The sequence below is a fragment of the Ovis aries genome, chromosome X (genome assembly GCF_016772045.2).
Source record: "Ovis aries strain OAR_USU_Benz2616 breed Rambouillet chromosome X, ARS-UI_Ramb_v3.0, whole genome shotgun sequence".
Taxonomy (NCBI): domain Eukaryota; kingdom Metazoa; phylum Chordata; class Mammalia; order Artiodactyla; family Bovidae; genus Ovis; species Ovis aries.
Genome location: NC_056080.1, coordinates 1,519,626 through 1,537,675, shown reverse-complemented (window position 1 = coordinate 1,537,675; position 18,050 = coordinate 1,519,626). Strand labels below are relative to the sequence as shown.

The window sequence follows — 18,050 nt, the reverse complement described above, 5'->3', positions numbered from 1 at the left end:
CCTGGAAAGGAAAATGTGATTTTCTTATGATTTACTGACAACATGATGATTTTCATAGAAAATGGTGGAAAACAACTAAGCTTCAATTAAAAAAAATTCTTTCTTTTGGGAGAAAAAAAGAGGGAAAGAAAAATAAAGGAACACAGATGCCCTACGCTGGATCCTTACGACAGAAATGAAATCCAAACAAAAGCCAGCTGAGAAGCAAAGATGGAACAATGCCACTCCTGGGATGTAAGGAGGGCACCTGAGTGACCCTGTGTGAGGAGAGCACTCACACAAGACACGGAGCCCAGTGAACCTGAAGGAAACAAAACAATGAACTGAGCATCTCTTAAAGGAAGAACTATTAAGAAACTGAAAAAAAAAAAAAAGTAGAGAAAGACTTAGATAAAACCAGGAAAGACCTGGATAAAACTAGCATAGCCAGCTCCCTTCTCCAGGGGCTCTTCCCAACCCAGGGATCGAACCTGGGTCTCCCGCATTGCAGGCACGTTGTTTACCATCTGAGCCAGTAGTGAAGCCCCAAGTGAAAGTGAAAGTCACTCAGTTGTGTCCGACTCTTTCTGACCCCATGGACTATACAGTCTATGGAATTCTCCAGGCCAGAATACTGGAGTGGGCAGCCTTTCCCTTCTCCAGGGGATCTTCCCAACCCAGGGATTGAATGGGGGTATACTGCATTGCAGGCGGATTCTTTACCAGCAGAGCCACAGGAACAGCCCAAGAATACTGGAGTGGGTAGCCTATCCCTTCTCCAGTGGATCTTCCCTACCCAGGAATCGAACTGGGGTCTCCTGCATTGCAGGCGGATTCTTTACCAACTGAGCCACCAGGCAAGCCCAGTGAAGCCCCAAAGTAAGAACTATCAGGAAAGTGAAAGAAATAAAAGTAGAAAGAAACTGAGATGAAACCAGCACAGGACTCGAATACTCCATACATAAAGGACTCTTGCAGGACAGACTGGCTAAACCACCTGGACCGTGCTTTGGAAAAGAGGAGCCCCATTGCCAATAAACTCACAACAAGCTGTTCAACCCCTGGACGAGCGGCAACATGCTAACACAAACAGCAGCGAGCCATCATGACACATGTTCCAGAAGGGCTGAGCTGAGAAAAAGATGGATTCTCCACTTGGGAGACTGTGTGAAGAAGATCTAAGCCTCCTGGTGGGCGGGTGCATGGTCCAAGCAGTGTGCAAGCAGTGTGCAAGCAGTGTGCAAGACTCTGCTAGGGCTCAACATCCTCTGACCTAAGAGTCTCACCTCTGGGTGTGGGGAATATGTACGCACATGTGTGACTCAGCAAGCGTGTTCACAGGATGTTCACAACGGTGCTGTTCTTTTCCATCTTTAAGATTCTTTGATGTGGATCCTTTGAAAAGTATCGAATTTGCTACAACATCATTTCTGTTTTATGTTTAGTTTTGCTTTTGGCCCCAAGGCATGTGTGATCCTAGCTTCCTGCCCAAGGACGGAACCTGCAACTCCTGCGTTGGAAGGGGATGTCTTGACCACTGGACCGCCAGGGAAGTCCTCCTTCCCAGCCCATCACTGGGGCCCACCAAATCTCCAGCCTCTGTTGACAAGAAGCTTCACAGCTGGAGGTGTCCCGGGGACAAAACGGTGCAGCAAGATGAGTGGATGTATCAGTGCTTCCTGCAGGAGACTCAGTGAGTGTCCCCCATGTACTGTTCACTGCGGGAAGCCAGATGCAGAGCGTTAAGATCCCATCTGGATAAACTCAAGAACAGGGACAACACATGTGCACACTCAGAAGTCAGGATGTTGGCGGTTTACCCCTCTGTGCCTGAAATGCTTTCATCTCCCGTATGTTCACCTTTTCGTTAGATGAGATGCTTACATGTTCGATAATAAAATGTGTTATTTCATTAATACTAATGTCATATGGACGTACAATGCTAATTTTAAATTGGTAAGGACAGTCATCCTCTGATACCCACTGGAGGTTGGGTCCAATCCCAACCTCCAGTGGGTACTCAAGAATCGGACCCCTGCCTTGAATACCAAATTCCAAGGATGGATGCTGGAGTCCCACAGTGAGCTCTTCATACCTGTGGGTTCTGCATCCTCGGGTTCAACCAGCTGCTGACCGTAGACAAGAGTACGGGACTCACAGGCCGGTGAATCCGCAGACACAGAACCCGCTGATGTGGAGAGCTGACTGTACAAGAGATTAAATAAATTCTATCATTTAATGTTAACTTAATATGAATATTAAAACTAATAAATTAATATTAATTCAAATGTTGCAATATGTATACATAATGTTACTTTAGCAATATTGAATGAATTTAAATTAACATACAATAGTAATAAAATACTAAACCTTATTTGTAATGTTATTTTAGCTACAGAATGAATTTGAGCAGCTTAGAAGAAAATTCCAGAATAAGAGCTCCAGCACCAATATCCCCAAATGGCACATGAGCTGATACACTGAGTAAAATAGTGCCTCAGAAAAGAAAGAATTTTGAAAACTAATTCATGAAACAGTTTGCCTAAAATAGATTTTGTGTCTTAAAATGCATAGAAGTGATAATGTGTATGTCAATTATCTCTAAAAGCAGTATTTCAGTAATGCAAAACAAATTCTGTTAGGAAACAAAAGAAAGGAATGAAAGCAATTTGTCTCAAAGATAAAAAGAAAACAGAATCTATTCTAAGGATGAACGTTCACTGTAGTATTAACGATAAAACAAATTCTGAAGGAAGCTAAATGTTTGGCTACAGTGCAATTACCACAACACACCATCAAGGTAACCATTTCAAAATGTTATTAAAAATACTAACAGGATATAAAATGCAAATATATTATTTGAAAATGTGTTCATTTTACACACACACACACACACACACACACACACACACACACACACAAATGGCTTCCCTGGCGGCTCAGCCTGCAATCCAAGAGACCTGGGTTAGATCCCTGGGTCAGGAAGATTCCCTGGGGAAGGGAATGGCAACCTACTCCAGCATTCTTGCCTGGAGAATCCCATGGACACAGGAGCCTGGTGGGCTACAGTCCATGGGGTCAGAAAGAGTCGGACCCCACTGAGAGACTACAGTTCAGTTCAGTTCAGTCACTCAGCCATGTCTGACTCTTTGCGACCCCATGAATCACAACACGACAGGCCTCCCTGTCCGTCACCAACTCCCAGAGTTCACCCAAACTCATGTGCATCAAGTCGGTGATGCCATCCAGCCATCTCATCCTCTGTCATCCCCTTCTCTTCCTGCCCTCAATCCCTCCCAGCATCAGGGTATTTTCCAATGAGTCAACTGTTCGCATCAGGTGGCCAAAGGATTGGAGTTTCAGCCTCAGCATCAGTCCTTCCAATGAACACCCAGGACTGGTCTCCTTTAGAATGGACGGGTTGGATCTCCTTGCAGTCCAAGAGACTCTCAAGAGTCTTTTCCAACAGCACAATTCAAAAGCACCAGTTCAGCACTCAGCTTTCTTCACAGTCCAACTCACATCCATACATGACCACTGGGAAAACCATAGCCTTGACTAGATGGACCTTTGTTGGCAAAGTAATGTCTCTGCTTTTTAATATGCTGTCTAGGTTGGTCATAACTTTCCTTCCAAGGGGTAAGCGTCTTTTAATTTCCTGGCTGCAATCACCATCTGCAGTGATTTTGGAGCCCCTCAAAATAAAGTCTGCCAATGTTTCCACTGTTTCTGAGAGACTACGCATACATATATAATAACTGGGTGAAACACGAGTATAGGAAACTTACGAAAGCAAGTCTACGAAAACGCTATTTCCGTGAAATACTGGGAAGAGAACTGGTTTTTCTCCTGTCTTCCAAATTATCTGCATTATGCACCTTTTTAATAAACAATTATTTTAGAACAGAGCTTTACAGTGCAAAATAACGACTGTTTTGAGTGTTTTAACACAAGGCCAGCTTTCTAGGAAAGAGGTGAAGACAGTTCACTATCCCTGAAATGATGCAAGGTCAGTAGCAGATTTCAGAACGTGATAACACGTTCCTGGGAACCAGGGGCAACCCATTCAAACGTCAGAGCAGCAAGGCATTCGATAAAAGAAGAAAGCGTGCACGTATTTTGTTCGGCTGTTTCCTAAAGAGCAGTAGTGTGGCTTGACGGTGACGTTCGCACAAGCGCCCCGACAGCTCAGAGCTCTTCAGTGCAAACAACAAACATAAAACTCTTAGACAGAAGCAGAGGCAGAACACTCTCTGCAATACATCACAGCAAGATCTTTTTGGATCCACCTCTTAAGAGTAATGAAAATAAAATCAGAAAAGAAACAAACGGGACCTAATGAAACTTGAGAGCATCTGCACAGCAAAGGAAATAATAAGGCAAAAAGACAACCCAGAAATGAGAGAAAGTATTTGCCTATGACTGACGAAGGCTTAATCTACAAAATACACAAGACAGCTCATACGCCTCAATGCCAACAAACAACCCAATCAGAAAATCACAAGACCTAAAAAGACATTTCTCCAAAGACATGCACATGGCTAAGAGCAACGTGAAAGATGCTCAATGTTGCTAATTATTACGGAAAAACAAATCAAAACTACAATGAGTTACTGCCTCACACCAGGCAAAATGGCTCTCATCAACAAATCTGCAAACAATAAATGCTGGAGAGAGTGTAGAGAAAAGGAAACTTGCTTGCACTGTTGGTGGGAATGCAAATTGGCACGGCCACTTCAGAGAACAGTCTGGAAGTTCCTAAGAAAACTAGAAACAGAGTGACCATATGACCCAGCAACCCCACTCCTGGACACATACCTGGAGAAAAGCATCATTTGAAAATGTACGTGCAGCCCACTGCAGCACTGTTTACAACAGTCAAGACGGGGTAGCGACCTCAATGTCCATCGACAGAGGCATCCATGTGGCGTGTGCACACACAATACTGCCCAGCTTCATAAAGAGAAATAAATGCCATGTGCAGTAACATGGGTAGGGAGGTAGAGATGATCACAGAAGGCGAACCAGGGAAAGAAACAGGGTATCACTTCTCTGTGGAATCTAAAAAAAAAATGATCCCGACGAACTTATTTACAAAACAAATAGATTTACAGACTTAGAAAGCAAATTGTCAGTTACCATAGGGGACTGGTGGGGGTCGGGGGGAATAGACTGGGAGACTGGGATGGGCAGGTACACGCTGCTGCTGCTGCTGCTGCTGCTAAGTCGCTTCAGTTGTGTCCGACTCTGTGCGACCCCATAGACGGCAGCCCACCAGGCTCCCCGTCCCTGGGATTCTCCAGGCAAGAACACTGGAGTGGGTTGCCATTTCCTTCTCCAGTGCATGAAAGTGAGAAGTGAAAGGGAAGTACATGTTACTATATTTAAAATAATCAACAGGGACCTACTGTATAGCACAGGGATCTCTGCTTACTGTAATAACCTAAGGCTTCCCTCATAGCTCATTTGGTAAAGAATCTGCCTGCAATGCAGGAGACCTGGCTTTGATTCCTGGGTCAGGAAGATCCCCTGGAGAAGGAAATGGCAACCCACTCCAGTACTCTTGCTTGGAGAATCCCATGGACAGAGGAGCCTGGCAGGCTACAGTCCATGGGGTCGCAAGGAGTCGGACACGACTTAGCGACTAAACCACCACCACCAACAGCTGGAAAAAGAATCAGTCTGTGTATAGGTACAACTGAATCTCTTTGGTGTACACCTGAAACTGTCACAACAGTGTACATCAACTGTACTCCAATATCAGAGTAAAACTCAAAGACAACGATGACTAAGCAAGCATGTGCTCACCTTCGGTCTTCTTCCAGTAGACCTTGACTTGCAGCTGGTTGTCTTGGAAGAACGGAGCCCCGACTTCCAGGAGGCGAGCGGGCCGGCGTCTTTGAAGGGGAGGCTGTGTGTGCATCACACTCTTTCTACTTTTCCCGAGCTGTTCTTCTACAAGAGTGCACAACATTCTGATTTACTGGCTAAAAAGCAACACGGAACCTGATGGCAATCCCAGTGCATCTGATTTCCCTCTGCGATCCTTTCATATTTAGTGCCTGTTTTTTAAAGGAAAATGTAATTCAGCCACAGCTTCCTTCCTGCCCAGGTTGACCACACTTCCCCCTTCATCACAGGCTGTAAATGCAGACCTTAAAGCATGCCGTGTAGATTACACTGAATCCCCAAATTTAGCTTGGTAAGAAGCACATATCCACCAACCTTGATAGATGCTCTGATTTCAGTAATAAGTGGAAATAGTATTTCTCACAATACATGAATTGTTTTTGGCACTTGTGAAGAAAGTCAATGAGATAATACTAAAAGACCATTTACACAGTATACTTGGTGGGTTTTCGCTGAAGGACCAGCATGTTAGATTCCTCCATCTTGAGGGAGACAGGAGAGTTCACATGGCCTAGTAGGAAAGATACCAAAAATTCCCAGCCTCCAGTCTCTCCTTTGGCAGCTCACTGACTTTTAGAAGTTGCATTTATAGAAATAATGTCCTTTTCTGCTTTCAGAATTCCAAGTACTCCTATGAGATATAACATCTCAACCTGTATTGATGATAAACCAGTACGCAATGTAAAAAAGTTCACTTAAAACTGAGCATTTAGAAAACTAAGATCATGGCATCTGGTCCCATCACTTCATGGCAAATAGATGGGGAAACAATAGAAACGGTGACAGACTTCATTTCTGGGGCTCCGAAATCACTGCAGATGGTGACTGCAGCCATGAAATTAAAAGATGCTTGCTCCTTGGAAAAAAAGCTATGACCAACCTAGACAACAGAGACATTACTTTGCCAACAAAGGTCCGTCTAGTCAAGGCTCTGGTTTTTCCAGTGGTCACGTATGGATGTGAGAGTTGGACTATAAAGAAAGCTGAGCACTGAAGAACTGATGCTTTTGAACTGTGGTGTTGGAGAAGACTCTGGAGAGTCCCTTGGACTGCAGGGAGATCCAACCAGTCCATCCTAATGGAAATCCATCCTAAATATTCATTGGAAGGACTGATGCTGAAGCTGAAACTCCAATCCTTTGGCTACCTGATGCGAGAGCTGACTCATTGGAAAAGACCCTGATGCTGGGAAGATGGAAAGCAGGAGGAGAAGGAGACGACAGCGGATGAGATGGTTGGATGGCATCACCAACTGAATGGACATGAGTTTGAGTAAACTCCGGGAGTTGGTGATGGACAGGGAGGCCTAGAGTGCTGCAGTCCACAGGGTCGCAGAGAGTCGGACACAACTGAGTGACTGAACTGACTGTTCTTCAAAGGTAGTAATGCCTAAGTGTGAAATCTGATTTAGATATATGAAAAAAGAGAAGAAAAAAGGATATAAATCAGGAACAGCCAGATGGCAGAGCAGTGTGGGATACGGTGGGGAGAAGGGGGTGGGGCTTCCTGCTCTAGGGAGTCCCCCTCCCAACACGCATTCGCCAAGTCCAGAGCCTTCTGAATCCTGGTGTCCGGGGTTTACAGAGGCTTTATTACACAGACATGACGGATTACATTATTAGCCACCGATGACTGAACTGTACCTCCAGCCACTCTCTCTTCCTCAGACGTGGTGGTAGGAAGTGGAGACAGAAAGTTCCAACCTTCCAGTCGTACCAGTGGGTACGTTCCTTTCATGCCCACCCTGCCCTTAGGTGCTGTCCAAAAAAAATCACCTCATTCACATAAGAAAACACATCTTCATGGCTCTCATTGTTTAGAGAATTCCAAGAGTTTCTGGAGCCGTGTGCCTGGAATGGGCCAACACCAATGTCAGCTTCAAGTCACAATGTCACAGGCTGTGAGAAGCCTTATATCCCAGTCTGCAGACCCCAGCACAGCAAGCCTGGGGCCCAGAGTGGGGGCAGGGTCACAGGGAACCCACAAGACAGGCACCCAAACATGCCCCTTTCCAGATGCCACCGTGGGCTTACAGAATTCCTCTGCTTACACCTAAGGCATTGTTTAAAAAGAATTGAAGGTGTAATGGAATATTACTCAGCCATAAACAGGAATTAAACTCTGCCTTCTTCATAGACATGGAGGGACCTGGAGACTGTCGAAAGTCAGAAAGACAAATGCATTACTGCATGTACGTAGAATATAGAAAAATAGTGTAGATGAACATATTTGCAAAGCAGAAATAGAGACACAGACGTAGAGAACACACCCAAGGATACCAAGGGAGTTAACAGTGCGGTGGGATGAACTGGGAGATAGGAATTTACAGACATACACTAAACTAATGAGAACCTGACTCATTGGAAAAGACCCAGATGCTGGGAAAGATGGAGGGCGGGAGGAGAAGGGGACGACAGAGGATGAGATGGCTGGATGGCATCAACCACTCGATGCGCATGAATGAGTAAGCTCCGGGAGTTGGTGATGGACAGGGAGGCCCGGTGTGCTGCAGTCCATGGCGTCCCAAAGAATTGGACATGACTGAGCGACTGAACCGAAGGTGAATAAGAACCCACTGTATACCACAGAGAACTCTACTCAATGCTCTGTAATGGTCTATATGAGAAGACATCTAAAAGAGGGGATATGTATATACATATAACTGCCTGTGCTGTATAGCAGAAACTAACACCAACGCCGTAAAATCAACTATATTCCAATAAAAAGCTTTTTTAGAAGGTTTAAGGTTTTTCCACAAATCTTAAATTTCTCACAAGCTCACTTGTGCATCTAATTCCTTTAATAACCTGTCATGTTAGGAATTTACTGGCAGATAACCAAGACAGTCCAGCCAGTTGTATAACTTCTCTGTGAATACTGTCCTCCTTCAGCCTGTTATATCCCATGGAAATGCTTAGTTTTCACTACGGACGTAAAAAAGCATATGTATCTCAGGATTGAACGTCTGCTGCTATACTGAATGATTTCAGCGTCAACACGCATGGACACGCCCCCACACACAGAGGACACGCCCCCACACAGAGCACATGCCCCAGAGGACACGCCCCCACACAGAATACACGCCCCGAGAGGACACGCCCCCACACAGAGCACATGCCCCGAGAGGACACGCCCCCACACAGAAGACGCCCTGAGAGGACACGCCCACACACAGAGGACACACAGTCCAATCTCAGCCCTGGAGGTCCTCCCTCCCTCTAAGCGTGTCCTCCACTTCCAGCAGGAAACTAAAATGGAATAAAAGCCATTTCTCCACATTCTGAAAATGTATGAGGTCTGGTTTATACTCTTTAATAGTCCTAAATGTTAAAGAGAATTGAGTGACTAGGCCGTTTCTCCAGATGTTAGAGTTAAGATGAACTCTGGAATATTCTTCCAGCTCCATGAGGTGACTACATCAAGCACTTGGAAACTGTCACCCCTGAAAATGTTCCTCCTGCCTCCCAAGAGAGCAAGTTACGTTTCTATTAAAGACAGGATTATGTCTTTCTTTCCTTCAAGGGACCCCTTTATAAAACTGTGTGAACATGCACCCTTTGCTTTCATAGAAACATTTATCATGAAAACACCTAGTAGCCTGCAGACCTGGAAAAACAGCATTCAAAAGGTAATTTATATGCTGACATTTACAGCACTGCTTCCTATAAAATATGATTTCCCTTACTTAAACTGGAAAGTTGTAATGATTCTTTACTTCTGGTTGGTTCATGAGGAAAACTCATTGTGTTCCTGCCACAGGCACACATGAGTGTTTATGGGATTACACATCAATGTTGGGTTACAAAGCATGTCCTGACACACACTCAGCTGTGTCCTGCCTAATCCTGTGTTAAGACAGTCTCTGCTGGAGGCCACCCTGAAACCCAAGTAACATGTATTATGACTGGTACTTTGCAATATTACTTATTTTTTTAATTATTGTTCTGACCCTTCTGACAGGAATCAGTTAATCCTAGAATAAAGTGGCCCTTAGTAGGTTAAGTTATCATATCTCTTTCTTGGTTAGGTAAAATGGTATAGACGTGCTCAGTCATGTCCTACTCTTTGCAACCCCATGGACTGTACCCCAAAGTTATGACCAACCCTAGACAGCATATTAAAAAGCAGAGACATTACTTTGCCAACAAAGGTCTGTCTACTCAAAGCTAGGGTTTTTCCAGTAGTCATGCATGGATGTGAGAGTTGGACCATTAAGAAAAGCTGAGCGCTGAAGAATTGATGCTTTTGAACTGTGGTGTTGGAGGAGACTCTTGAGAGTCCCTTGGACTGCAAGGAGATCCAACCAGTTCACCCGAAAGGAAATCAGTCCTGAGTGTTCATTGGAAGGACTGACGTTGAAGCTGAAACTCCAATCCTTTGGCCACCTGATGCAAAGAGCTGACTCTTTTGAAAAGACCCTGATGTTGGCAAAGATTGAGGGTGGGATGAGAAGGGGACGACAGAGGATGAAATGGTTTGATGGCATCACCGAATCAATGGACATGAATTTGAGTGGACTCTGGGAGTTGGTGATGGACAAGGAAGCCTAGTGTGCTGCGGTTCATGGGGTCGCAAAGAGTCGGACACAACTGAGCTACTGAAGTGAACTGAGCTGGACTGTAGCCCACCAGGCTCCTCTGTTCATGGGATTCTCGGTTTTGGGCAGAAAGGCATATTCAATTATGGGACTCGTATGGCCCCTTCGTGGATCACAGCCATACCAGCCTCTAAGGGGGAAGGAACACTTTATTTGTTTATACTCTAATGCAGTCTATGATAGTAGAATATAGTAACTATTCCCACAATTAGACACAGTTTGAGGAATGAATTAAAGTGTGAAAGTCACTCAGTCATGTCCGACTCTTTGCGACCCCATGGCCTATACAGTCCACGGAATTCTCCAGTGGGTAGCCTTTCCCTTCTCCAGGGGATCTTCCCAACCCAGGAATCAAACCCACGTCTCCCACATTGCAGGCAGATTCTTTACCAGCTCAGCCACCAGGGAAGCCCAAGAATACTGGAGTGGGTAGCCTGTCCCCTTTTCCAGGGGATCTTCCTGACCCAGGGATCAAACCCAGGTCTCCCGCATTGCAGGCAGATTCTTTCCCAGCTGAGCTACCGGGAAAGCCCAAGAATCCTGGATGAATGAGTGTAGGATTGCATTTAAAGAAATTGATGAATGGTGGGCACAGCCACTACGGAAACCAGTATGAAAGGTCCCAAGAAAACTAAAAATAGAACTATTGTATGGTCCAGCTACCCCATTTCTGGGCGTGTAACCAGACAAAGTTGTAATCCAAAAAGGGACACGCACCTCTAGGTTCACTGCAGCACTATTCACAAGAGCCAACACGTGTGAAACAACCCCAAGGCCCATCCACAGAGGGATGGGTAAAGAAGACGTGGTACATACGGACGATGGAATATTACTCAGCCACGGAAAAGAATGAAACAATGCCATCTGCAGTGACATGGATGGGCCTAGCGATGATCATGCTAAGCAAATTAAGTCTGACAGAGAAACACGAATACTGTACGTCACTTGTGGAATCTGAAATATGACACTAACTTACTTATGAAACAGAAAGAGATTCACAGACATTGAGAACAGACTGGTGATTACCAAGGGGGCCAGGGATGGGGAAGGAGGGAGTGGGAAGTTGGGGTTAGCAGATGTGAGCTTTGGTATAGAGAATGGATAAGCAACAAGGTCGTATCACGGGGAACCATATTCAATATCCTGTGATAACCCATCATGGAAAAGAATATACTTTTAAAAATGTACACATATACATAACTGAAATCACTTTGCTGTACAGCAGAAAATGGCCACAATGTTGTCAATCAACTACACTTCAATAAAAACTTCTTTTAAAAAATCAATGAAGCTATTAAATGTTCAGAAATGTTTCCATAAAAGTTGTACTGTACCCAGACTGACACACAGAAATAGTGGACTTTTCAAATCCATCTAATCTCCCAAAGGACCCATTTCTGAAATAGGGAGGAAGCTCTGTTTCGAACACTCTTTTGAAAAACACCGTTTCAAGTGGACCTGCTCCTTTGGACTCCATTATCCTCCAGGTGGTACAAGATAATTAGGGCTTCCCAAGTGGCTCAGGCAGTGGTTAAAGCATCTGCCTGCAAATGGAGGAGACACAGGTTCCATCCCTGGGTCGGGAAGATCCTCTGGAGAAGGAACTGGCAACCCATGCCAGTATTCTTGCCTGGAGAATCCCATGGACAGAAGAGTCCATGGGGGTTCACAGAGTTGGACATGACTGAGTGTGCCCACAAGCTCAAGGAACATGGTTTTGGACAATCCCTGCGTCTAACTCAGAGGAGCCACCCTCAGTTCAGTTCAGTTCAGTTCAGTCGCTTAGTCATGTCCAGCTCTTTGAGACCCCATGAACCACAGCACGCCAGGCCTCCCCGTCCATCACCAACTCCCAGAGTCTACCTAAACCCATGTCCACTGAGTCAGTGATGTCATCCAACCATCTCATCCTCTGTCGTCCCCTTCTCCTCCCGTCCTCGATCTTTCCCAGCATCAGGGTCTTTTCAAATGAGTCAGCTCTTCGCATCAGGTGGCCAAAGGATTGGCGTTTCAGCTTCAACCTACTCTTTCCTAAATTCTAGACGCTTGTCACACCGTCCTGGTCAGATCCAGGCCCGGAGCCATGACGAGAGGCAGACCTCGCGAGCCTGGGGCAGCAACACTTGCAGAGATGCCTGTGGCCTCTCCCGGGCTGGCCTTCCATCAGCCTGGCCCCAGGAGGCTCCCCACAGCCCTGCCCGCCACTCCCCAGCTGTTGGCAAAAGCCAGCAACACCACAGCACCCAACATCTGGCTCAGAGACGAGGGTCTCGTACGCCCTTCCTCTCGCTGTGCCAAGTTCACGGTCACAGATGAGCCTGGTAACACTGGCGCCTAGGACGTGGGCGTGGGCTGACGTGGTCACTGCTCCCAGTGTGGTACTGGGTAGCCTTCTGCAGGAATTGTGACCAGTGTGTGAAGCCCACCAAAAGAGGGGTTGAAAGCCTCAAATGCATGTTGTATCTGAAGAGGGAATTAACAGCTTCTGAGAGTTTAGCTACAAGGATCCTCCTCGAAGACCGGTATACATGTGTGAGGACCCGATCGTGTGAACACGAGCGTTTGCTGGAATGAGACACCTTCTTAAGTTTCCATTGTGACGTCACAAGTAGCTATGAAACAGATAAAAGTCGTACAGAAAACTCCAAGGCAGGGCCTCGCTGGTGGCTCAGTGGTAAAGAATCCGTCTGCCAAAGCAGGAGACACGGGTTCGCTCCCCGGTCCGGGAATATCCCACGCGTCATGGAGCAGCTAAGCCTGTGTACTACAACTAGTGAGCCCGTGTGTCCTAGAACCCGTGGTCTGCAATGACAGCCAGCTCAGTGAGAAGACTGGGAGCCATAACTAGACAATAGTCCCTGCTTGCCGCTGCTAGAGAAAAGCCCTCACGCAACTGTGAAGACCCAGCACAGACATTTAAAAAAAAACCTATAAAAAATAAGGACACATTTGCATAATGACCCTGAATCACGTCAACATTGGCATCTGTTAGGATGAGACACCTTTTCTTCTGAAGTTTCCATTAGAATAAGGACCCTGAATCATGTCAATATCAGCATCTGCTAGGATGAGACACCTTTTCCAAAGTTTCCATTAGAATAAGGACCCTGAATCATGTTGATATTGGCATCTGCTAGGATGAGACACCTTTCCTTCTAAAGTTTCCATTAGAATAAGGACCCTGAATCATGTCAATATCAGATGCTAGGATGAGACACCTTTCCTTCTGAAGCTTCTTTTAGAATAAGGACCCTGAATCACGTCAACATCAGCATCTGCTAGAATGAGACACCTTTTCTTCTAAAATTTCCATTAGAATAAGGACCCTGAATCATGTCAATATCAGCATGTGCTAGAAAGGGACACCTTTTCTGAAGTTTCCATTAGAATAAGGACCCCAAATCATGTTGATATTGGCATCTGCTAGGATGAGACACCTTTGTTTCTGAAGTTTCCATTAGAATAAGGACCCTGAATCATGTCAATATCAGATGCTAGGATGAGGCACCTTTCCTTCTGAAGTTTCCATTAGAATAAGGACCCCGAATCATGTCAATATTGTCATCTGCTAGGATGAGACACCTTTCCTTCTGAAGTTTCTATTACAAGAAGGACCGTGAATCATGTCAATATCAGATGCTAGGATGAGACACCTTTCCTTCTGAAGCTTCCATTAGAAAAAGGACCCCGAATCATGTCAATATCAGATGCTAGGATGAGGCACCTTTTCCTCTGAAGTTTCCGTTACGATGCCAAAACACTGCACGCAGAATAGACAAAGACCGTGAGGAAGACGCCAAGGTAACACGTGCACACGTGCTGGTTCACAGGACACAGTCACGCCGGTAGGAAGACCTGCCTGGTGAAGACAGGAAGTGAGGGAAAGGAGCCGTGCACACTCACTGTTGTGGGCGGCGTGCGCAGATGTGAACCGCAGGGACACCTTGGCGCTCTTGAGGCGCGTCTGGCCCCAGTAGGTGATGGCTTGCAGCTCCACAGTGTAGTCGCAGCCCAGCTGCAGCGGCTCCAGGGTCACTGAGTTCTGAGACTGCAGACGGAGGGGAGACGAGACTGTGTCAGAAGCTGCCCGGAGCCTGAGCCTCCCGCCAGGGGTCCCCGGTCCTCAGGGAGCCTGCCAGCTCCCACCTGACCTCCACACGGACTAAGAGCACGGAACCTTCTACATCTTTAGCAAAACCAGTCATGCCGTGGATCCAAATAAACGTCACGCAAAAGCATCTTTTTCTCTTTTTTTGAAACTGTGTCACTAATCCCATTATTGGATGCTCTGCAGTCATATGAGGATGAATAACTCCTAGAACTCACAGTTCTAGGACTGGATGTGTGTTTGAATTGTGTGCCATTGGCAGGATGTGTGTGTGTGTGTGCGTATATTCTGTGCCTTTTGCAGGGTATGTGTGTGAGTGTGTATTTTGCGGCAGTTCTAGGGCTGTGTGTGTGTGAATCGTGTGCCATTGGCGGCATGTGTGTGTGTGTGTGTGTGTGTGTGTGTGTGTGTGTGTGTGTGTGTGTGTGTGTGTCTCAGTCCTTCCTGGACAGCAGCTCACAGAGAAAACAAGAGCCCTTTATAACAGACTAGCAGAGGGTTACGTCAGTGCACACCGAGAAAGACCCAGCGACCTGACATTCACTGTATTTCCCCGATATGGATCCTCCATCTTCTATGAGAAAATTCCCTCCAAGAGCTGTTAATAAAAATCGACTTCACAGAATGCTTTTTAAAGCACATTTTTATGGGTTGCAGGTATGATAATAAGGTCCCTTACAAGAACTGGGAATTAAGAGAAATAAGCTGGTGGTCTTAGAATTCAAACATTTGTCAAAAGATAGTACACGGGCAGTTCTGTGGTAGTACACTGGCTAGGATTTGGTGTTTTCAGTGTTGGGGCCAGGGTTCAATTCCTGGTGGAGGAACACATACAGCAAGTGGAACAGGACACACACACACACACACACACACACAATGGAACAGGACACATACACACACACAATGGAACAGGACACACACATACCGTACAAATGACACAGGGTACGTATACACACGTACCCTGCAAATAGCACAGGATACACACGGCACAGGCTTCAAACACACACACAATCCTAAAACTGGTACAAAATGCACACACACACACACACACACACACACACACCCTGCAAATCGCACAGGACACACACACACACACATCCTTCAAATGGCACATGATTCAAACACACACACAATCCTAGAACTGGCACAAAATGCACACACACACCCTGCAAATCACACGGGACACACACACACACCGTGTAAATCACACGGGACACACACACATACACACACACACCCTGCAAATCGCATGGGACACACACACCGTGCAAATCACACGGGACACACACACATACACACACACACCCTGCAAATCGCACGGGACACACACACACACATCCTTCAAATGGCACACGATTCAAACACACACACAATCCTAGACCTCGCAAAAATGCACACACACATAAACACCCTGTAAATCGCACGGGGGACACACACACACACACACCCCCTGCAAATCACACGGGACAGACACACACACACACATCCTTCAAATGGCACATGATTCAAACACACACACAATCCTAGAGCTGGCATAAAAGGCACACACACACACTCTGCAAAAGGCACAGGATACATGCACACACACACACATCCTGCCAACAGCACAAGATTCAAACACACACACGATCCTAGAACTGGCACAGAATACACACTCACACATACCCTGCAAACTGCACAGGATACAGAGACAAGCACACACACCCATTCTGCAAAAGGCACAGGATACACACACACACACACACACACACACACATCCTGCCAGCGGCACAGGATTCAGACATACACAATCCTAAACCTGGCATGAAATACACACACACACATATACACACATATATATCTTACAAATGGCACGGAATACACACATACACACACATCCTGCAAATGGCTGAAGACACACACACATATACACACAGCAAATAGCACAAAATACACACAGACACACATCTTGCCAATGGCACTAACACACACACACAAACATCGTGCAAAAGGCACAAGATTCACACACACACACTCACACATATCCTGCAAGTGATACAGGATACACACACACCCCCTCCAGTGTCACAGGATACACACACACTCACACACACACACACACACACACCCTGCAAATGCTAGAGAATACACAGGCATACCCTGCAATGGTGAGGAAACACACACACTCTGCAAATGATGCAGGATACACACACACACACACACACACACACAGCAACTGTCACAGGACACACACACCCACCCTGCAGATGAGACAGAATACATACACAGACACCATGCAAATGGCACAGGATACACAAAGAGAAACATACACATAGGTCCTGCAAATGGCATAGGACACACACACAGACATCCTGCAGATGCACAAAGTACACACACACACACACACACACACACACACACAATCTCCTTTCAGTCTAGGGGCCACCTGATAGCACATGCCCTACATGTACACTATACGTACACTATACGTGCATATACTTTATCACGTCACATTCTGATTTCCATTTCTGTAATTTCCCACCTTTATCTTTTTCAGCACTTTCTATGAGATGAGCACACATCATCAATTATCACTTGTTGTCAACAGACAACATTCAAGCGTTCTCAACCTGAAATGTCCGAGGCTGAATGGCCGGTGTGGTCCTCTGATCGCTGACCCTCCTCAGTCAGAGGGAAGCGATCGGAATTCATCCCTCATCCACCCCTCTTCTGGGCTCAACGGAGGCTGCTCTTAAACTAGGTGCCTTAAGTTCAATGCCCCTAAGAGACACCAGGCCCCCTCCCCGGGATGGGCACTTACCCCATCCGTGGTCTTCCTCCTCTTCTTCTTGGTCGGCACAAGGGACTTGCCGCTGACCGTCCAGCTCCAGAAGACTTTGTAGTGGTGCACCGGAATGTCTGGTTCCTCGGGGACATCCCACGCGATGGTCACGGCCACGCTGCCATCACTGCGGACGGTGGAGTTTGCCAGCCGGAGGTTGGCTGGGGCCGGGGGTGCAGACGGATCTGAAATCACAGGAGACAGAGTTCAGTTTTGAGGATGACCACAAACCCACCATGGACTCCATGGACAGGAGTTTGAGCAAACTCCGGGAGATGGTGAAGGACACGGGAGCCTGGCGTGCTGCCGTCCGTGGGGTTGCAGACTTGACTGAGCAACTGAACAACAAACACGGAAGTGCCATTTCTGCACATGTGACGACTGCAGGGTCAGCGCAGGAACACTGCCCTTTATATGTAGGACACTTGAAAACAAGCACTTTGGTTCAGTTCAGTCACTCAGTCATGTCCAACTCTTTGCGACCCCACAGACCATAGCACGCCAGGCCTCCCTGTCCATCACCAACTCCTGGAGTTGACCCAAACTCATGTCTATCGAGTCGATGATGCCATCCAGCCATCTCATCCTCTGAGGTCCCCTTCTTCTCCTGCCTTCAGTCTTTCCCAGCATGAGGC

General features: G+C 46.3%; 1 protein-coding gene across 2 annotated transcripts in view; it reads right to left on the bottom strand.

Annotated features, from left to right (window-relative positions):
- LOC101118853 (anosmin-1) overlaps positions 1-18,050 on the bottom strand; it is a 222,078-nt gene that overhangs the window by 20,936 nt on the left and 183,092 nt on the right. The window contains exons 7-9 of one of the 2 annotated variants that reach the window (XM_042241675.2): positions 17,395-17,600; positions 14,390-14,534; positions 5,788-5,934 (exon numbers count right to left, since the gene is read on the bottom strand). In XM_042241675.2, the coding sequence (XP_042097609.1) occupies positions 5,788-5,934; positions 14,390-14,534; positions 17,395-17,600 (498 nt within the window). The remainder of the gene's footprint in view (positions 1-5,787; positions 5,935-14,389; positions 14,535-17,394; positions 17,601-18,050) is intronic. The other variant, XM_060407548.1, reaches the window with a different exon arrangement.